General features: G+C 42.3%; 1 protein-coding gene across 1 annotated transcript; it reads right to left on the bottom strand.

Moving 5' to 3' along the window:
* Window positions 1-137: 137 nt before the first annotated feature.
* On the bottom strand, window positions 138-21,921 carry crbn (cereblon). Its single transcript, XM_020489517.2, has 14 exons — window positions 21,838-21,921; window positions 21,711-21,737; window positions 21,139-21,161; window positions 17,522-20,609; window positions 16,830-16,936; window positions 16,376-16,578; window positions 15,970-16,119; window positions 9,338-9,500; window positions 8,906-8,968; window positions 8,599-8,683; window positions 7,522-7,637; window positions 5,218-5,282; window positions 3,935-4,066; window positions 138-1,820 (listed from the first exon to the last, which is right to left on the bottom strand). Exons 4-14 carry the CDS (start codon window positions 17,592-17,594, stop codon window positions 1,637-1,639), a joined length of 1,341 nt encoding a protein of 446 aa, XP_020345106.1. The 5' UTR covers window positions 17,595-20,609; window positions 21,139-21,161; window positions 21,711-21,737; window positions 21,838-21,921; the 3' UTR covers window positions 138-1,636.
* Between the last annotated feature and the right edge of the window lie 1,595 nt (window positions 21,922-23,516).

Genomic DNA, 23,516 nt, shown 5'->3' with positions numbered 1-23,516 from the left:
TGGTCGTAATGTTTTGATATTAAAATGGCTACATTGGACCTTTAAGGTTTACCAACTGGGACATCACATATAAACACTTAAAAAAAAAAAAATCTTAACTAAACTCAAGGAAAAAAAAAAAAAAAAGACAATCCCAATCGTATTGTAGAACATTTCTTATTGCGTGGAATTACTTTACTCAAATGTTGATAATCGAGCTGAACAAATCAATCATGTATTACATGTCCTAAAATGGAAATACACAGCAATGGGAGGGGCAAGAGTGTTGAGGTTCTACATAGATAAATCAGCTATGTCAGACCAGAATTGCTACATTGATTCTTATTAGTTACTTACAAACATGAGCCAAAATAACCTTGTACATCAGCAAGGAATACAATTCTTAATTTAAAACAAATACATTGATCTCAACAAAAATATAGTTATGTAGGTAACACTTGATATAATGTTGCCATTTTCAACCAATACAGGTTAATTAACACAATGTCCATTTAATTGTGTGGCTCATTAGACATTGATTTGGACCATAGGCACGCCATCCAGCCATGCCCTTAGTGCAGCAACATCACATATAGAACCATGGTGAAAGACTGAAATTCTAGTATCTCTGGCTCCACTGCCTTGTGCCCTGCTATCCAAGTCTATATTACACCAGGCATCAAACCAACTCTAGTCTTCACTAACCAGAGGTACTCCTTGTCTTCAGAGGAACAGTGTCTTGCAGTTCAATGGGCCTCCACCTGTTTCAAAATAGAAACCTCTATCTCTACATGTGTATTACATATAGTGTACATTTTAGACAATGTGAAAATATGAAAACCAATCAAATAATATATTTCCACGCATTTCAAAATAAAGCAATAGCTTCCTTACATTGTTCATGTTCCGAATTTCTCCATCATATGCATTCAACGGACATATGAAACAAAGGCATGATACATCCTTGTAAAAGCAGTATACTTTCATATAAACCGTGGATTTGACATGGTTTAACTCTCTATGACCGATCCAGCTGAACTGAGCTTCTCTGAGAAACACATCAAGGACAAACAGTGGACCTGAATCACAAGTGGCTTTCTATTGATTGGTTTGTTTAGAGATAGATTATGGGTACTGAAGGTCCTCTTGATGGCTGTCTATAAGCCTATATACACCTAGCTGGATACCGCATGCAGTCACACCCACTATGTTTAAGAGCAAGTGGCAATGCACCGGTGAGTGCCGTGTCTGTGGCAAATAGCATAGAAGCTGGATAGACAGACCACAGTAGACAGCCATACAGACAGGTCAAGAGTAGCATGCTATGGGGAAGATATGCTGTGTTGCAGAACTAATCTCTTGCTCCATTCCCCACATCTATCTGTCGATGTGCAACGCATTCCATCAGCAGTGTCCCTGCAGTCAGGAACAAAACACCCCTCCCACCTCCTCCTTGCTCCCCCCCTCTATGTTAGAAAATGCCATTTTAAAGCAGGATGACCTTTACACTAATATGATAAATGTGCTGCAATGGCTGTCAGGGGGTTGGGCGGGACGCCTCGATTACTAAAATAGAGACCCTTGCCCAGTGGACAGGGTGGGGCGATCGAAGAGCCATTGGGGACATGGGGGGTGGGGAGGGGAGTTCCCCATGTTGTCACAGGCAGAGCAGGCGGGAGCCCTCATCCCCCTCCTCACCCTCAGTCTGGGGGATGCGGGGCAGCATGGCCGAGCGGGTCAAGCCCCAGAAACGAGGAGGGGACAAGTCTTTCTTGGTGGCTGTGAACTTCCATCCCATGTGTGAAGCACAGGTACGACACTGAGCAATCGTCCAGGCATACCTGATGGGGAAGGGAGAGAGGAAAAACAGAAAGAACATTAGTCCTCATGCATTTGTGCTGCATGCCACATGTCTTATTATTGTTGTCATAAAGCCTTTGTTGGCTTTCACGTGGGAACGGCGGCGGGAGATGGAAGCAAGGCACACAGACAAACCACTCCCCTCCAGCCACTCATCTGACACCTGTCAAATTAAGACGTATCCCAGTGTCCTCTTCTTGGCAGCAGCATACCATTTGAAGCGGCTGCATGACAAGTTTCACCCAGCAGCACTGGCAATTCAAATGCCAAACGCCAGTATACAGCCTAAAACTGCCATCTTATGGGTCTGTTGCTCTCTCTACAACAAGTCTTCTCAGAACACCTTATGCTAACAGGCTGTAAAAGCACCCTTCCCCAGAAAAGCAGTGTGGCACAGAGAGGTTGAGTGGAGCAAAAGCCCTTTCTTCCCCCTCCCCCTCCATACCTCCCCTCTGAGAGGACTTGAATAGGACTCAGCTTGACCAGTGCCAGCCCTCGAGGAGAATAAGTGGAGGCCGTTATTACTGTCATTATTATTACTGGAGGCTAACACCGGCACAAATGCATTGTCTCAGGCAGAAAATGCATAATGGGGATCATTTTAGAGAAGAGCACTCAGGAGTGGCGTTGGTTGAAGGAGCCTTATGTTACAGAACGACTGAGAAGCCTGTGGAGCGCTCCACTTCTCTCCAAACAGTTCAGGTTCTACGTCAATACCTCGGTCAAGCCTGATGTTATGTACCCAGGCACCCACACACTCAGCTGCTGTATGTGTAAGGTATCCCTGCAAGGAGAACTATGTAAAAAAATCTAAATAAATGTAGTATATTGACAACATACCAAAAATGACAGTACACCAAAGGGGCCAGACACTTTCGTTTTCAAGTCTTTAGCAGCTTAGATTATTCCTGGACCAAATAAGGTATTAAAGCGCAAATTAACCAAAAAAACTACTTCTCAGTTTGAAAACAGCCTGTGTGTATAATTTGAGTCAGAAACATGTATTCTAGTGTCAAAATTGACTACAAAATGTCAGTATTGTCCCAAAGTGAGATTTGCGAGATGTAAGCTTTCCGTGGGTTTATTTTATTTCAATCCTGCCAACATGCCCACAGCTGGCAGCACCCAAGTAATCATCAATTGAAGTGTTCCCCATAAAAACAAATCCAGCGCATCGGGGGTGATTTGCTATTTCTAGCTGTTCCCATAGACTTCCAGTCATTGAGCCCACGGCAGAAATATATATTTACAAATATGACACGTTTTTTTATTTATTACATGCTTTACATACTTTTTTGAAGCGGCGGGAACAATTTAGCAGTGGTGGATCACCGCTGCCTAATGAATATAGGGAAACACTGAATTTGAAGTGCAGCTGCACACGACCCAATTGTAATGCCCACTAAACACATGGGTGTGGAACGCACACTGACCGTGCTAAATTTGATTTCACTTTGGATATCCCTATGGGGCTAGTTAGGATAGGCTATCCAAAGTCAAACAACTTTTGCAATGGTCACACACCGGCCAACTGAAGCCAATTGGCGAAAGCTGGTTGGCCTAAGATACTTTCAGAATGTTACATCTTCGCCATACCATCTGGTTTGCACTTAGTGGGACTAAAATTAGTTTTTCAACAGGACAATGACTCAAAGCACACCTCCAGGCTGTGTAAGGGCTATTTGACCAATGAGAGTGCTGAATCAGATGACCTGGCCTCAACAATCACCTGACCTCAACCCAATTGAGATGGTTTGGGATGAGTTGGACCGCAGAGTGAAGGAAAAGCAGCCAACAAGTGCTGAGCATATGTGGGAACTCTGTTGGAAAAACATTCTTCATGAAGCTGGTTGAGAGAATGCCAAGGGTGTGCAAAGCTGTCGTCAAGGCAAAGGTGACTACTTTGAAGAATCTCAAATATAAAATATATTTTGACTTGTTTAACACTTCTTTTTGGTTACTACATGATTCCATATGTGTTATTTCCTAGTTTTGATGTCTTCACTATTATTTTACAATGTAGAAAATTGAGTAGTTGTGTCCAAACTCTTGACTGGTACTGTTGTTGTGCGTGTCATGTAAAGAGAGGCATTACCCTGGAAACCAGCTGTGGAGCGTGGACGGCCTACCGACCAGGTTGAGGTTGCTGGCTTTGTAGACGGTCAGGGTCTCATGGACGTAGCCGTGGGGGTTGACGTAGGCTGCCATGGGGCCGTACAGAGACAGGCTGCAGGAGGAGAGAGAGGAGACATGGTAAAAAAAAATTTAAGTGATTGTCTAAACCACATTGTACAAATAGCAGCTGAATTGACATGCAAACATTTTTAAGTATAGAAATATTCTAAAACTACAAAAATTCTAAAATTATACAAACATACTACAATGACCACAGGCCAGGAGGCTACGGCTGTGGTAAGGTACAGGTCAGACAGTTTAGACCAACTGAATGGGACAGTAGACAGAGATGGTTATGAAACCAGATGAACTAGATAACTAGGTTATGGAACTAGATGAATGTCAAACAAGAGACAACTTCTGCTTAATCCTTCCTTCATCGCTCTCATTTGAGCAGAGTACAAATGCACCTACAGCATCATTAATCTAGTGTGTTTGAAACGTATACTGTATCAAACACATCAGTCATCAGTTATGTACACTGAGTATACCAAACATTAGGAACACCTTCCTAATATTGAGTTTCACCCTCCCTTTTGACCTCAGAACAGTCTCAATTTGTTGGGGCATGGACTTTACAAAGTGTTGAAAGCGTTCCATAGGGACGCTGGACCAGTTGACTCCAATGCTTCCCACAGTTGTGTCAAGTTGGCTGGATGTCCTTAGGGTGGTGGACCATTCCTGATACACACCGGAAACGGTTGAGTGTGAAAAACCCTGCAGTGTTGCAGTTCTTAACATACTCAAACCAGGGCGCCTGGCACCTATTATCATACCTCGCTCAAAGGCACTTAAATCTTTGTCTTGCCCATTCACCCTGTGAATGTGTGTACACAATCCGTGTCTCAATTGTCTCAAGTCTTAAAAATCCTTCTTTAACCTGTCTGATCCCTTCATCTACACTGATTGAAGTGGATTTAACAAGTGACATCAATAAGGGATCACCTGGATTCACCTGGTCAGCTTATGTCATGGAAGGAGAAGGTGTTCTTAATGTTCTATATACTCAGTGTATAGCTGCCCGTTCACAAGTAGGGCTGCAGAGAACCAAAAATGGGTCTGGAGAAGCTCATTGCCTCTGCTTTTGGGTCCCTGTGTTTCGCAACACTCATCACACACACTACCAGCTCACTCTGACAACCAGTGTTAAACTACTCGACAGACACAGAAACTATTCAGAGTCTAGGTGCATCTCTCCCTCACCTGAAGATCTCGTTCTTGGTGGTGATCTCTGTATCTTGGCACTGCTTGCAACACAGCGAGGTGCACTGTGGGAAAAAAAGACCACTAATGTGACTTCATGTTCAAACCACCAGACTTCTGTAGCAGAAGCAAACATCTCTGTAGTTATTGCCTGTACTAACAACCACCTCAGAATGGCCAGGTGTTTCTCTTTATAACCCTCTTTCTCAAGGCAGCTGCATGAGAGTGCTTATTATCTTCAGTCAGAGGAAAGAAAGCCAGCTACAATAATGAAGCTAGAGAATTACCTCACATATCCATACTGACACACACATCCATCATCTAACAGTCATGCCCATAGAGATTCTGCTGTTCTAATATTATCCCATTCTCATTTCATTTCTATGACCATTCTGGAATCATGAGAGTACAAAAACTGGGAGTGTACAACAGGACTACATTCTCATGAGCCATGTCTTCGTGTGTGAGGGAGTCTCATGCTCAACCATCCTTATGTTTATGTATAGAAACTCCATGCACTTCCTCCCTCGCTCCCTATTTTTATTTAACCTTTATTTAACTAGGCAAGTCAGTTGAGAACAAATTCTTATTTACAATGACGGCCTACCCCGGCCAAACCCGGACGATGGGCCATTTGTGCGCCGCCCTATGGGACTCCCAATCACGGCCGGTTGTGATACAGGCTGGAAACAAACCAGGGTCTGGAGTGACGGATCTAGCACTGATGCAGTGCCTTAGACCGCTGCGCCACTCGGGAGCCCAAATATGAATGAACAGAGAGGATAAGGAAGAACATTAGGTATACTTGTTCCTTTCTTTACATTCAGACAATTGCTGTTATATTCCAGACATAATTCCACTTTCAATTCCCACAGAAGTGGACACTAAGCCTCTCTTCCCAGTTTTCCTGCTGTGGCTGGTGAACGCAGTGCGGAAGCAGTTTAAGCCCTAAGTCCTGAGACATATGCCAGAGCACCTTTTTCTGTTGACGTTGGAACTGAAGGGAGTCTTTGAGGGACGATGAGAGACAAGCAAGCAGTGGTGCAGGTTCGGAGTGATCAGAGTGGAGATGAGGGTGATGATGGAGGTAGGGTTTAGGGAAGTAGCACTGTAAGAGCTCTCAATGCTTCAGAGAGTTCACAAAGGAAGGCAGCATCTCCCACCCACCGACTAAGAGGGGAAATGATCATCACTATATAGTATATAGGCAGTGGCTAAATATCCTGAACAAAAATATAAAACCAAACAAGTGCTGGTCCCATGTTTCGTGAAAAGTTCCATACACACAAAAGGCTTGTTTCTCTCAAATTTGGTGCACAAATCTGAATACATCCCTGTTAGTGAGCATTTCTCCTTTGACAAGATAATCCTTCCACCTGACAGGTGTGGCATACCAAGAAACTGATTAAACAATGATTAAACAATCATTACACAGGTGCACCTTGTGCTGGGGACAATAAAAGGCCACTCTAAAACACAATGCCACAGATGTCTCAAGTTTTGAGGGAGCATGCAATTGGCATGCTGACTGCAGGAATGTCCACCAGAGCTGTTGCCAGAGAATGTAATGTTGTTTTAGACAATTTGACAGTACGTCCAATCAGACTAAAAACCACAGACCACGTTTAACCATGCCAGCCCAGGACCCCCCACATCCGGATTCTTCACCTGCAGGATCGTCTGAGACTAACCACCAGGACAGCTGATGGAGCTGAGGAGTATTTCTGTCTGTAATAAAGCCCTTTAGTGGGGAAAAACTGATTCTGATTGGCTGAACCTGGCTCCCCAGTGGGTGGTCCTGGCTCGCAAGTGGCCGGGCCAATGCCCTCCCAGGCCCACCCTTGAAATTGTCACATGCTGCATTTACAATTTTGTTCAGTATATAAACACTAGAACATTAGAGGAGAGGGAAGAGAGAGGAGATGGAAGAGAGGGAGACAGGGGCGTTTGCCACAGAACAGCAGGGAGGAGTAGGGGGTCAGAGGTTAGACAGATCAGTCGGGGAGTCAGTCGGTACAGCTGGATGGATGTGTGTTGTGCGTTTAGGGGTACATATCAGACCGTGTGTGGATAGTCAGTGCCATCATTGGTCCTTGAGGCATTCCTACCCATAACCATAACCCTTAACCATTTTAAATGACCTCAACTTCAATGGAGTAGGATAAGGCTCTGTGTTTCTCACAGATGAACAAGTCCTTGCCTGGTCCATGTGTTGAGCAGTGTGCCTGGCCTTTAAATTGTAAGGTTTAGTGATGTGTATTTCTTGCTCTGTGTGTGGGCGCACATGTATGTGTCTGTGCTCACCCGGGCCATGATGTCCAGCTCACAGCGCAGCCTCTGGATGGCACTGCCAATCTTCAGCAGCTGGAGCCGAAGGGCATCATCTATGGGCAGACAGGCAGCCACTCTATAGGAGAAATCTGACAGGAAGGAGGGTGAGCAGGAATATTACAGTTCAGGATTTGAATTCCGTGGGATTGACAGTAATACTCTAAAGATTTTAGGTGGCATAAATACTCTGAACAAAAATATAAACACAGCATGTAAAGTGTTGGTCCCATGTTTAATGAGCTGAAATAAAAGATCCCAGAACTTTTCCATATACACAAAATGCTTATTTCTCTCAAATCTTGAGCACAAATATGTTTACATCCCTGTTAGTGAGCATTTCTCCTTTGCCAAGATAATCCATCCAGCTGACAGGTGTGGCATATCAAGAAGCTGATTAAACAGCATGATCATTACACATGTGTACTTTGTGCTGGGGACAATAAAAGGCCCCGCTAAAATGTGATGTTTTGTCACGCAAACGCAATGCCACAGATGTCTCAAGTTTTGAGGGAGTGTGCAATTGGCATGCTGACTGCAGGTATGTGGACCAGAGATTTTGGCTGTACGTCCAACCGGCTTCACAACCCCAAACCAAGTGAAAATGTCCTTGTTCTTCCATGGCCTGAATACTCACCAGACACGTCACCCCATTGAGCCTGTTTGGGATACTCTGGATTGACGTGTACGACAGCGTTCCAGTTCCCACCAATATCCAGCAACTTCGCACAGCCATCGAAGAGGAGTGGAACCAACAATCAACAGCCTGATCAATGATATGTGAAGGAGTGTCACGCTGCATGAGGCAAATGGTGATCACACCAGATACTGACTGGTTTTCTGATCCACACCACTAACTTTTTTTTAAAGGCATCTGTGACCAACAGATTCATATCTGTATTCCCAGTCATGTAAAATCCATAAATTAGGGCCTAATAAAATTATTCCAATTGACTGATTTTCTTATAGGACCTGTAAATCAGTAAAATCTTTGAAATCATTTCATTAATTTTTTTGTTCAGTGTATATACATAGCTTAGAGGGCAGTTGTACCTATAGCGTTTGTGGGGAGGGAATCATCCTTGAGGTTCTCGTCCCACTCATGGAGCTGTCTCTTCACTCTCTTCATCAGAGTCTCCTGGGAGACAAACACAAGAAACCATGTTACAAACAGGATGTGTGTTATAACAGTCACTAAACTCACTTACAGTATTTCTCTGGAACGCATTATGGAATAAATCAGCTCAATCAAGTTCCAGTGGAAATGTTATGTCTGTACACACACAGTAGTTCTATCTAGCCCTGATAAGTTAGCACACTAAGCTACAGAGCAGAGATGAGCAGGGCATTCAGTACTCACAGAGTCATAGAGGGCGTAGACCCAGGGAGGCCACGAGGTCATGTTGGCACAGTGGAACTTCCTCTGAGGAGAACAGAGGCAAACACACAGACAACACCTCAGCAAGAGAACTTCTTCATTCATCTTCATTGTTGAACACAAACACTGGGATGCCAGGTTGCATTCAGGAGTGAGCAACTGTATAAAGACCGGATATGTTTCCTTTTCCCAAATGACAAAGAAGCATGTCTGTTCTAGCTAAAACAAGTTTATATGAACACTTCATAAGGTTGGGCCTTGATTTGAACACATCTCATGTTTTGTATGTCTCGGCCTGAAGACCGCCACATTTCCTCGGCATCTTCAACATCCAAACATCACCCTAACAAACAATTAACATTGACTCCATCCCTCCCCCGTTCCTAATTTCCACAAGAATAATGTGTGTCGGACCTGGCGGTAGGTGGCCCACCAGCGCTGGGCCTGTTTGCAGCTCTGGGCAGGGGGTCTGGAGGAGGGGTGCATGTGGAGGCGGGACAGGGGCGTGAGCTGCACTGCAGTCAGGGGGTCTGGAAGGATCCGCTCGGGGAGGATCTGCACCTTGGCCTGTCTGATTCTAAAAGAGACAAGAGAGAAGACAGAGAGAGAATTGGGGCTAGATAAACAAAGATAGTGAATAAACCCTTAGGTACGTATACTATGCATTTCAATTACAGAGCAAAAGCATACTTCATCAGAGAGAGGAGATAATCTGGGGCCTTAGTGAAAAAAACATTACGTGGTGGATTAAAGCATGCAATTTGGTGCAAACATTCCTCAGGTGACATGAAAACATCCCAGAAGGGGTGTCCATTAACATTTTACCAGGAATAGTTTTTTGTTTTGCGTAAATCCAAAATGGCTTCCATAATATAGGTATTTGACCATAAAAACTGTTATGCAACAGATAAAAGCAGGATATTTGGTACAAACATTGCTCAGATGATATAAAAACATCCTAGAAGGGGTGCTAATTGCAGATAGCTTGTGCGAATAGCTGCATAAACTGGACACAGAGTACAAACATACCATATTAGGGTGTGGTACCTGCAATTTAAAAAAATTGATAGTGGCACAGCCAGTCCACAAGGTGGCGTAGCGCCAGTCTTACATTCTTTGGAGAGAACCCTGCCGGACATATTAACTCTCTGGCTTCATTCATACATTAGACCAGTCATCACAATGCTAGCAGCCAACCATATTTAGCTTAGGCCTACTCAACGTAAAGTCCCCAATAGAAAACATCACTTACGTGCATGACTTTAAATTGTATTGTTTACTATTATTTCCATGCTACACGCCACCTCTCAACACATTTACTGAAGGCAATCTCCATCTCGCATTCCCAAATCTCCAAACTAGCTTTGTGATACTGGCAAATGCTCAAAATATAAACGGCAGCTACTCAGTGTTAACAAAACGGCAGTTACACGGTATACACAAACGCGCTTGAGGAAATACACATCTGCTACATTGTTCCATGTTACAATAACAACAGTGAGTGCACAGGCTTGACTAGTCAGATTCACAGTGATTCGATCAACCACTGCGCTATCCATGGTGCTGAATCTCTGCTACTAGGCCTATTTGCTTGTCGGTTTGTTTAGCAGAGAATTGGATATGTTCCCAGTGACAAAGTCATCACAAGCAGGTTACCATAAAGTAAAAACAGCCACAACCTTATGAAATTACATTGACAGCCAGGTGCAAGAGAAGAGAAAAGGGCCAACAAGCTGGCTGACATATTTCAGTCAAAAGGTGAGCTACAATAAATGTCATTTTCACTAGGCTGTAGGCTAATAACCTCATATTTTAGGCCTACATTTAAACTAGGCTCCTTCAATGAAATAGTCTGGTGACTGACTAAATTGATTAAATTGTGGAAAATACAACAAGATAGATTCAAGTCCATTTTCTCAATTTACAGTGATATAACCATGTCAGAGGAGAAAGGCTTGCCTTTGAGATGAATACATCCATGGATGTATGTACTCTATGATATGTATTGTCTTTTCTCTGTGTGACTGATGACTATTTCAATGCTAATAAACAGTAGACATATGTTGAAGAGGTCATCAGGGTGTATAGATCGCAGGGTGGTCACAGTATAGGGTAAATGACCGCCGACACATAATCATAGGTAAGTCACCAAGTGCACCAACAGGTCCAAATTGTTTTGAGCTCAGGGGGTCTATGTACACCTACTAATGAATAGACCGACTGAAGACGTGAGAGATATCATTATAAACACTATTAATGTACATGGAACACATGGGGTTTCCATGGCAGTGAGGATCTTAGTGAAGTAAAGTCCTAGAACAGCTTAATTAGTGAGCAATTGACCTCTATAATAACCAGGTGCAGCAGCCTGTTCTTCTTCCATGTCTCATATGTTGGAACGTAATATGAACTGAACTGTGTGAGGTATTTAAATATTCAATGAAGAAACTGAAATGTCCGCACCTTCCCTATCTGCAGAAACTTTAGTTGCAGCAAAAATGTTCCTCAATTTAAAGTTCCTCAGTTAAAATGTAGATTAAATTATGAATAAACTGTGTTACAGAACAACAATGCCAGTTTAAACCAGAGCTTCACTTTCACAGATAACATCCTGCAATTCTACCCACCTTGCCATGACTTATGTCATGTTAATATAACATCTGAGTGAGTGACAATGACTAACAAAATCAATGGCTTCGTGCCCGGTCGGTATTCAGCCAGGATTACTTATTAAATAGCTGGCGCAACTAATTTACCAATCAAAAAAGTGTTAGCTGACTGACACTAGCTTGGTTTCCATACAATTGGCGACAGATTTTCATGGGAATATTATAAATTCTGCCTAAAACAAATACGCACATTTTCCCACCAGAGATGTGGTTCAATAAAATTGGGCTTGTTAAATGGATTTCCATCACAACTGATGGTTTTGTCACAATAAATGTAGCGTTAGATAGTGAATGTGCCCACTCTGGTATTGGCACGTGCTCTCTAGCCAACAGCTCGCAAAAATAGTGTGGGTATTTTTGTATTTATTTAACTAGGCAAGTCAGTTAAAAACAAATTCTTATTTACAATGACGGCCTACCCCAGCCAAACCAAAACGATGCTGGGCCAACTGTGCGCCGCCCGATGGGACTCCCAATCACGGCCGGTTGTGATACAGCCTGGAATCGAACCAGGGTCTGTAGTGATGCCTATTATGGATTATTAAAAGTGCAGCCAAGCATCGATCATCATGTCAACAGGATAAGCCCCATGATATTTATTGGAAACCACCATCAAGCTCATCAACTTGCACTTTGACCACTATTTGAAGTTCATCATAACTTATTTATTATGTAGCAGAATAAACTGCATGTTTTCCCAAGTCATAGTGGGATGAACATTTCATTGCGTTACTCCAAGTTTATTTCGAATGATGATTATTATACTGAACAAAAATATAAATCCAACATGTAGCAATTTCAATGATTTTACTGAGTTACAGATCATATAAAGAAATCAGTCAATCTAAATAAATTAGGCCCCAATTAATGACTGGGCAGGGGCACAGTCATGGTTGGGCCTGGGAGGGTATAGGCCCACCCACTAGGGAGCTGACCCAGCCAATCAGCATGAGTTTTTCCCCACAAAAGGGTTTTTATTACAGACAGAAATACTCTTCAGTTTCATCAGCTGTCCGGGTGGATGGTCTCAAATGACACCGCAGGTGAAGAAGCCAGATGTGGAGGTCCTGGGCTGGCGTTGTTACATGTGGTCTGCAGTTGTGAGGCTGGTTGGATGTACTGCCTAATTCAACGTGGGAGGCGGTTTATGGTAGACAAATGAACATTAAATTCTCTGTCAACAGCTCTGGTGGACATTCCTGCAGTCAGCATGCCAATTGCACACTCCCTCTAAACTTGAGACATCTGTGGCATTGTGTTGTGTGACAAAACTGCACATTTTATTGTCCACAGCACAAGGTGCACCTGTGTAATTATGTTGTTTAATCAGATTCTTGATATGCTTTTTGTGTGTATTTACAATTTCTGTGATCTTAGCTCATGAAACATGAGACCACTTTACATGTTGCGTTTATATTTGAGTTCAGTGTACATGTACAGTACCAGTCAAAAATTGACAACTACTCATGCAAGAGTTTCATTATTTTAACTATTTTCTAGATTGTAGAATAATACTGAAGACTATGAAATAACACATATGGAATCATGTAGTTACATCTCCAGGCTGTGTAAGGGCTATTTGACCAAGGAGAGTGATAAGAGTGCTGTATCAGATGACCTGGCCTCCACAATCACCCGACCTCAACCAAATTGAAATGGTTTGGGACGAGTTGACCCACAGAGTGAAGGATAAGGAGTCAAGTGATCAGCATTGTGGGAACTCCTTCAAGACTGTTGGGAAAGCATTCGTCATGAAGCTGGTTGAGAGTGCCAAGCGTGTGCAAAGCTGTCATCAAGGCAAAGGGTGGAAACGTTTAATTATCTCAAATATAAAATATATTTTAACACTTTTTTGGTTACTAAATGATTCCATGTGTTATTTTGTAGTTTTGATGTCTTCACTATTATTCTACAATGTAGAAAATAGTCTAAATAGGTCTAAATAAAGAAAAGGTGTGTCCAAAATTTTGACTGGTAATGAACTGGCAGCTTCATTAAATAGTACCCGCAAAACATCAGTCTCAACGTCAACAGTGAAGAGGCGACTCCGGAATGCTGGCCTTCTAGGCAGAGTTCCTCTGTCCAGTGTCTGTGTTCTTTTGCCCATCTTAATCTTTTCTTTTTATTGGCCAGTCTGAGATATGCCTTTTTCTTTGCAACTCTGCCTAGAAGGCCAGCATTCCAGAGTCGCCTCTTCACTGTTGACATTGAGACTGGTGTTTTGCAGATGCCAGTTTGGTACTTGTGAGGCATCTGTTTCTCAAACTAGACACTAATGTACTTGTCCTCTTGCTCAGTTGTGCACCGGGGCTTCCCACTCCTATTTCTATTCTGGTTAGAGACGGTTTGGATGGAAACCTGGTTAGTGACTGAAACACCAAAAGGAATTGCTTATGCACAAACAAATTTCGATATTACACCTTGTGTATTCTACTATTCTAACTCTCAACAACCATGTATTTGGGAAAGAAACACTGCTGTAACTATATACTGCTGGTCACAAAACAATTGGTTTACCACTGTCTTCGAGGATATATGATTGTCCACCCTTTATAGGGAATAGTGTCTTATGTGCTTTCCCACTCAGATAATACAAATAAAGTGAGTTTTCCATCTTGTGGTTACTTATGGTATCACTTACAAAATATTTCCTGTTCATACATACATAATCTCTACTTACTGTTGAAGTCGGAAGTTCACATACACCTTAGCCAAATACATTTAAACTCAGTTTTTCCACAATTCCTGACATTTCATCCTAGTAAAAATGCCCTGTCTTAGGTCAGTTAAAATAAAGTGGTGATCCTAAGAATGTGAAATGTCAGAATAATAGTAAAAGAGCTTAAAAGAGTAAAAGAGCTTTTTTATTTCTTTCATCACATTCCCAGTGGGTCAGAAGTTTACATACACCCAATTAGTATTTGATAGCATTGCTTTTCAATTGTTTAACTTGGGTCAAACATGTCAGGTAGCCTTCCACAAGCTTCCCACAATAGATTTGGTGAATTTTGGCCCATTCCTCCTGACATAGCTGGTGTAACTGAGTCAGGATTGTAGGTCTCCTTGCTCGCACACATTTTTTCAGTTCTGCCCACCCATTTCCTATAGGATTGAGGTCAGGGCTTTGTGATGGCCACTCCAATACCTTGACTTTGTTGTCCTTAAGCCATTTTGCCACAACTTTGGAAGTATGCTTGGGGTCATTGTCCATTTGGAAGACCCATTTGCGACCAAGCTTTAACTTCCTGACTGCGGTCTTGAGATGTTGCTTCAATATATCCACATAATTGTGCACCAGTCCCTCCTGCAGCAAAGCACCCCCACAACATGATGCTGCCACCCCCGTGTTTCACGACGGTTGGGATGGCGTTCTTTGGCTTGCAAACATAACGATGGTCATTATGGCCAAACAGTTCTAATTTTGTTTCATAAGACCAGAGGACATTTCTCCAAAAAGTATGATATTCGTCCCCATGTGCAGTTGCAAACCGTAGTCTAGCTTTTTTATGGCGGTTTTGGAGCATTGGATTCTTCCTTGCTAAAATATAGGATTTGTTTTACTGTGCATATAGATACTTTTGTACCGGTTTCCTCCAGCATCTTCACACGGTCCTTTGCTGTTGTTCTGGGATTGACTTGCACTTTTCGCACCAAAGTACGTTCATCTCTAGGAATCAGAACGCGTCGCCTTCCTGAGTGGTATGACGGCTGCATGGTCCCATGGTGTTAATACTTGCGTACTATTGTTTGTACAGATGAACGTGGTATCTTCAGACGTTTGGAAATTTCTCCCAAGGATGAACCAGACTTGTGGAGATCAACAGTTTTTTCTCTGAGGTCTTGGCTGATTTCTTTTGATTTTCCCATGATGTCAAGCAGAGGCACTGAGTTTGAAGGTAGGCCTTGAAATGCATCCACAGGTACACCTCCAATTGACTCAAATTATGTCAATTAGTCTATCAGACATTTATGACATTTTATGGAATTTTCCAAACTGTTTAAAGGCACAGTCAACTTAGTCTATGTAACTTTCTGACCCACTGAAATTGTGATACAGTGAATTATAAGTGAAATAATCTGTCTGTAAACAATTACTTTTGTCATGCACAAAGTAGATGTCTTAACAGACTTGACAAAACTATATTTTGTGGTTGAAAAACAAGTTTTAATGACTCCAAACTAAGTGTATGTAAACTATCGACTTCAACTGTATATGGCCATGAAGATAATGCCTTTATGAACCTGAGAATGATGATGAAAGTCAGATTGGATAGATGTTGGTCTGTGTCTTATTAGCCGTTTTACTCATTACTATGCCCAGGTTCTACGAGGATTTAGGTCGTTCTGATCTGGTCAGTAACATTTAGTTCCACTCACCCATCTGCTTGGGTTCTGATCTCATGGACCTTGAACCGCTGCCGCCCGACTGCCTTCACTTTGACTGTCTCAATGCCGTACTCCTGCTCCTCCCGGTAAGCATAGATCTCAGCCGTCGTCCCAAACTCTGCCTGCACCTCGCCTGTTTCACTGGAGTTGGGGGGGGGTACAGACACATCTATTTAGCAACACCCTACTGTGCTCTAATCTAGCCATGCTCAAACACAGTGCAATACACACCAATCCAATGTATTCTAATACATGACGGAGAATGAGCAAGAGAAAACTTTGTGGAGAGGGGTAGCCAATTGGAATGCAGCCCATTACGATTCCCACTCTTTCTGAACCCATACACTCTCCCCCCTGTCCCCCTCTCCCATTCTCCTCCTCCTCTCTCCCGCCATACCTGTGTGCAAGAACAGCAAAGGTGCGGTCTCTCTGGATAATGCTTCGCATCATGCTGACCTCCTGCGGTCTGAAGAGCTGCAGCGGCAGGGTCTGTCCTGGGATCAGCATGACAGCTGTGAACGGCAGCACTGGGATGGTCTGGCAGCTGTCATCATCGTGCACTGTGCGCCCATGAAACTCCTCCATGTCTGAGCCCAGGTACTGGGAGGGAAGGGGGGCATTAGAGGGAGAGACATTATCAGATACATTAAGAAACAGCACTACTGGAATCAGTAGGCAAATCTAACTGCACTGCTTATTTGAATAAATTACTGACTAAGTGACTAAAAGGCAGAAGGGAAGCATTTCCCAGATACGGAAAGAAGAATTAGTACTGTGTGTGTAGAAAACCCCATACTGAATACTGATACAGCTGCACAACAATACTTTGTAGAAGTAAATATGAAACCCACAGCATGTGAAGTTGGAAGACTGGGGTCAAAGTTTATGTTTGGTTTTTCTGCATCCTCACTGTCACGGTCCTCAGTCTCCATCTCATTCTCCTCTTCCTCTTCATTTTCTATAATAGTCAGTGGCAAGCAATACATACTTAAACAAGCAAATATGTACTTTCTCTTTTACTTCAAATGACCCCATTGTTAAAACATTTTTTTTTTTAAAGTATTTCCCTTAGTCATCGTGTTGACAATAGCATAACCTGTTGGACATGCATTTAGATGATGATTACCAGTGATCATACACACAGACCAGAAAACCTAGCTCTGGCAAGCTGATGCATTTTAATGCCAAGTGTAAGTAGACTGACATGACTATCAACTGGGATTAAATCACATTAGCATACATGGTAGCTAGCCAGCTAAATAGACAGTTTAATTACAGTCTGTTGAAACAATTCCATAGCTAGCTAGCAAGATATTACAAATGATAAAACAAGCAATCAATCCGTCAAGATAAAAAAAAAGTGCTTCACTGCGACAGCGATTGAGTGAGCTGATTATGCTCTGTCACTTGAAGTGGTGTGGCCTCGATTCTTTGCAGAATACAAAACAGATTTTGGCTTGCATAACGAGGCTTTACCATTTACAATAACCAACGTATTCAGTACACTAGTCTACCAATGCAATTCAATTGAAGACACATTTACCGGGTAAGAGTTGTAGTTGGTTGCCCATGTTGTCGTTGATATTGTTGTCGCCTGCACCCCTCTCGTCGGCCATATCCTTCTGTTTACACCAGACTGTAAAAAAAAAATGGTTTCGACTTTTCTTTCTCAGTGGTGTCTTAACGCAGGATATGTGTCGAAAACGACTCACTATCGTCCCTCAGTGGAAGGAGCTAGTCTTGTATTCCGGTTCTCAAATTAATTATACATTTGGGGTCAAGAAAATTATTATTTTCAAGTTTCAAAGTTTATTCGCCACGTGCACAGGACACAGCAGGTGTAAAACTGTACCTTGATAGCTCTTTCCCAACAATATAAGAAATGTCAACCACACAAAAACTACAATGTGAGTTAGAAACACGAGAATGCAAGTACATACAGGTCACTGCCAGTACCTTACTAAATGTTAAGGGGTACTGGAGCGGTTGAGGTGGATTTATAAATAAAAAGTGACTGGTAGTGGAATATACATGTAAACCAGGCTGAAAAGTGACTGGTAGCAGGAATATATACATACTTATGGTAATATATTAATGGTCATTTATAAACTGGGTGGTTCGAGCACTGAATGCTGATTGGCTGACAGTCGATGGTATATCAGACAGTATACCACTCGAATGCCAAAACATTTATTTGCACTGCTCGAATTAGTTGGTAACCAGTTTAAAATAGCAATAAGGCGGCACCTCGGGGGTTTGTGGTATATGGTTAATATACCACAGCTAAGGGCTATGTCCAGGCACTCCGCGTTGCGCATAAGAATATACAGTACCAGTCGAAAGTTTGGACATGCCTACTCATGTAAGGGTTTTTCTTTATTTGACTATTTTCTACATTGTAGTGAAGATAGTGAAGACATCAAAACTATGAAATAACACATGGAATCATGTAGTAACCAAAAAAAGTGTCAAATCAAAATAGGATTTATATGAGATTCTTCAAAGCAGCCACTCCTTGCCTTGATGACAACTTTGCACACACTTGGCATTCTGACAAGGCAGGGGTGGTATACAGAAGATGGTATTTTACCAAATAGGGCTAAATCCATATTATGTCAAGAACATCTCAAATAAGCAAATATAAATGACAGTCCATCATTAAAACGTGGTCAGTCAATCCCAAAAAAGAACCTTGAACATTTGTTCAAGTGCAGTTGCAAAAGCGCTATGATGAAACTGGCTTTCATGTGGACTGCCACATTAAAGACCCAGAGTTACCGCCGCTGCAGAGAATAAGTTCATTAGACTTAACTGCACCTCAGATTGCAACCCAAATAAATGCTTCTGTTTGTTATAGACACATCAACTGTTCGGAGAATGCGAGAATCAAGCCTTCATGGTCAAATTGCTGCAAAGAAACCACTAAAGGACACTATGAGATTCTTGGGCCAAGAAACATGGGCAATGGATATTAGACCGGTGGAAATCTATCCTTTGGTCAGATGAGTGCACAAGAGATTTTTGGTTCCAACCATCTTTGCCAGATGAGTAGGTGAACAGATTTATCGCCACAAGTGTGATTCCCAACGCAAAACATGGTGGGTGTGAAGGTGCTTTGCCTGTGACAGTGATTTATTTAGAATTCAAGGCACACCTAACCAGCATGGCTACCACAGCATTCTGCAGCGATATCCCATCTGGTTTTGGCTTAGTGGGACTATTTTGTTTTTCAACAGGACAATTACCCAAAACACACTTCCAGGTTGTGTAAGGGCTATTTCACCAAGGAATGGAGTACTGCATCAGATCACCCGACCTCAACCCAATTTAGATGGTTTGGGATGAGTTGGACCAGATTGAAGGAAAAGTACCAACTCCTTCAAGACTGTTGGAAAAGCATTCCTCATGAAGCTGGTTGAGAGAATGCCAAATATGCTAAGTTGTCATGGCAACAGGTGGCTACTTTGAAGAAATTCAGATAATCATTTTTGATTTCTCTAACACTCTTTTGGTAACACGATTCCATGTGTTAGTTTATTTTAACTACCAGTAGCAGGATAAATATTAATGGCAATCAATGTGGACAGGAAAGCAGTAGTTAGCTATATAAGTCTTACTGCCTGGGGATAGAAACAGATGGACAGCAGCACAGAAGTGTCTTTGGCAGTTTCAGGCCTTGCGCTGGGCTGTCTGCACCTTCCAGTCACAAGCAGTGCCATACCTGCCAGAATGCCATTAAGAGGATCAGAGGAAACATGCCAATCAGGGGTCTAAGAGAACTTGGCACACTGGAAGACCACTGTTCAGGAACTTAATTTAAGTTTTGAAGACATGTTCCCATTAGCTGTTTGCCTCAAATAGCCATTAGATGGCCCCACAGACCAGTCCTTCCAGTTTGCATCAAACAAGATATACCTGCAAGTGATTGTCATAGTACCATTATTCCAGAAAGGGTTTGTGCAACTGAATGCAAGTCATTGGTTAGGACAGGCACAATAGTACAAGGCCTCTTGCCAATGTCATCTTCATATGCCAGAGAAGTTAAGCCGGAACCTCAACTATATTACTGATCCCCAGGGCAGTTCAAAGTCTATAACTGTACAAATGTAAACCAAAATGTACTGCAACGGGGATTTAAAAGCATCAACTGGTTCACTAGATATTAGTTTCCAACATCAAAAGCATTAAGTGTAGTGCAAGTTGGGTGGACCAAAAGATAAGAATTTCACTACACCCGCAATATCTACTAAATGTGTGTCACCAATAAAATAAGTTTTGAACCTGAATCAATGTTTACAGAGACTGTAATGTAGTTAGTAAACCAAATATTTATTATGGTCTTTACAACAAATCAGCTGTGCAGGTGGTAAAAGGCCAGAGTTTAACGACAGGAGAGATTCTAGCAGAAGTCAACGGCCAGGAGCCATTGGCAGAGTAGAGGGCTGGGTAGGCAGAATCTGTCCTTCACACCAACGAGACCAGCGTCAGACCACCATGGTTCAGCTCTTTTCAAATCATGGACCGCTGGCTTCAGAGGGCTTGGAGTGGGCGGAGAAAAACAGTCACAGCAGTAGGGGAATGGGCCAGTCTACTTGGACCTCTGCCTCATCTTTCGCCTTTTACGCTTCAGCCTACAAAGACCAGAGTGTCAATTAGTGACCAGGGCTGCATCATTACACACCATATCAGTTTGTAAAATTCCCAACAATGACTAGCATTAATCCCACCATTGTCATGTACTCATTTAAATGTGATGTCCATTTAAAAATAGACAAGTCAGTTACCGATTTTTATTTATATAAATATATATATATTTTTTTACAATGACACTGCTCCCCAGTAGGCTGTTAGCTGCCTTGTTCTGGAGTAGAACATATTTAAGTTGTCATCGTGGAGATTCGATCCAGCAAACTAGTTACTAGCCCAGTTCTCTAACCACTAGACTACCTGCGACACCAAATTAACAAACATTCAACATACACCCTGAATTGAACTCGTATGAGCCTGAAAAAGTCATATACATAGTTGTCAAATCTATTGTAGTAGATTGCAAATATGTGCGGTGTCCATGTTAACAGAAGACTTGAGTAGAATGCATATCTGAACGAAAATAAACAAAGTAGCATTAAGATGAAAATCCTTTAAGGAAATGATCCTTACCTGCGCATACGCTTCTTCCTCCACTAAAAACAAAATAACACTTAAGTCAATTTAAAGACTCACAACCAAACAATCATTCATGTTTACAGCACAAGCTGCGGATCTAAACAGGAAGACACGTGAATATCTGGCGTCACAATGTTAAGAGTCAAGACCATACAAACACGCAGTAGGCATGGCACTGGTGAACAGTATAATTAATCCTGCTAATATAAGCCATTCCTGAAATCTACAAAATGCATTACAAGTAATATTGCTAGTACCGGGTGCGCCATTGGGCCGTGAAACCTAGTTCGCCAACGTGGTCAAGCTAGCAAACAACCAATACGCCATGTATGAAGCAAATTGTATATCTAACATTCAAAATTAACTAGTGCGCCAATTAAGCGTTTCCCCCTTTAAAAGTAATATTGGATACTGCCAATGTTTCCATAATATAATTGGAAGCCAACTATTTAGGCACGTTGTCGTTAAGAGACATGTTTGTGTAGCGTTAGTTAGCTAGCCACTGCTTCGTGACAATGTGCCAAACAAAAGCCCGCTAATATAGAGTTAGATTTTTATCAACTCACCTTTGCTCTCATCTTGTGGAGATGTGTCTGCAATTAAAGATAACACAGTTGTTGGATGTAATGGATGGCAAACAATTACTAGTGATTCAGTTGGATTTGTTTTGGGACATATTTCAATGTTTCTTACCTCTACAGCGAAGACACCAAATTGAAAGAGGACGTGACGAAGAAAGGGGAGGGCCTTTATAGAACAAAATGGAACGTCATATTCAATCGCCACTTGCTCAGCTCACTGCTCACTGGGCGATGTAGGCAGAAATCGTTGAAATTTAAATCATATTTTATGTTGGAATTATATACCTATGTTCAGCTATGTTCAGGCATGTCTACAATCACGTAGGTCTATGGGTGCTGTTTGTAATAGAAAAATGGGTCACACTTTCCGTCCATGTAAGCTTCCTTTTAAATCTTATCAAGCAAATGTTATTTTTCCAACACACCTCCCCAATCCAAGTCATATATAATCTGAAAACTCTGATTAAAGTGAAACTGAATGGTCCAGGCATCAATTATGTACACTACATGACTAAAAGTATGTGGACACCTGTTCATCTCATTCCAAAAACATGGGCATTAATATGGAGTTGGTTGGTCCCCCCCTTGCTCACATAGCAGCTTCCACTCTTCTGGGAAGGCTTTCCACTAGATGCTGGAACATTGCTACAGTGACTTGCTTCCATTCAGCCACAAGAGCATTAGTGAGGTCGGGCACTGATGTTGGGTGAAACTTTCTGTCCATAAATTATGCAGAAAAATTAATCCATGCTTTTGTTACTTCTAGGTTAGACTACTGCAATGCTCTACTTTCCGGCTACCCAGATAAAGCACTAAATAAAATTCAGTTAGTGCTAAATACGGCTGCTAGAATCCTGACTAGAACCAAAAATGTGATCATATTACTCCAGTGCTAGCCTCCCTACACTGGTTTCCGTTCAAGATATCCCTCTATTGGTGTGGAGGCTGTGCTTTGGCAAAGTGGGTGGGGTTATATCCTTCCTGTTTGGCCCTGTCCGGGGGTATCATCAGATGGGGCCACAGTGTCTCCTGACCCCTCCTGTCTCAGCCTCCAGTATTTATGCTGCAGTAGTTTATGTGTCGGGGGGCTAGGGTCAGTTTTTTCTATCTGGAGTACTTCTCCTGTCCTATCCGGTGTCCTGTGTGAATTTAAGTATGCTCTCTAATTCTCTCTCGAAAGACCTGAGCCCTAGGACCATGCCTCAGGACTACCTGGCATGATGACTCCTTGCTGTCCCCAGTCCACCTGGCCGTGCTGCTGCTCCAGTTTCAACTGTTCTGCCTGTGATTATTATTTGACCATGCTGGTCATTTATGAACATTTGAACATCTTGGCCATGTTGTTATAATCTCCACCCTTCACAGCCAGAAGAGGACTGGCCACCCCACATAGCCTGGTTTCGGCCTTTCTAGGGAGTTTTTCCTAGCCACCGTGCTTCTACACCTGCATTGCTTGCTGTTTGGGGTTTTAGGCTGGGTTTCTGTACAGCACTTTGAGATATCAGCTGAGGTACGAAGGGCTATATAAATACATTTGATTTGGTCCTGTTCTGTGAGCTTGTGTGACCTACCACTTTAACACTGATGCTCCTAGAGGTTTCCAATTCACAATAACATCACTTTGTTGACCTGTGCAGCTCGAGCAGGGCAGATATTTGACAAACTGACTTGTTGGAAAGGTAGCATCCTATGACAGTGCCACGTTGAAAGTCACTGAGCTCTTCAGTAAGGCCATTCTACTGCCAATGTTTGTCTATGAAGATTGTATCCACTAAATCCACTTATTTGAGT

Source organism: Oncorhynchus kisutch, linkage group LG1 (genome assembly GCF_002021735.2).
Source record: "Oncorhynchus kisutch isolate 150728-3 linkage group LG1, Okis_V2, whole genome shotgun sequence".
NCBI lineage: Eukaryota > Metazoa > Chordata > Actinopteri > Salmoniformes > Salmonidae > Oncorhynchus > Oncorhynchus kisutch.
This window is presented reverse-complemented; position numbering and strand designations above follow the sequence as displayed.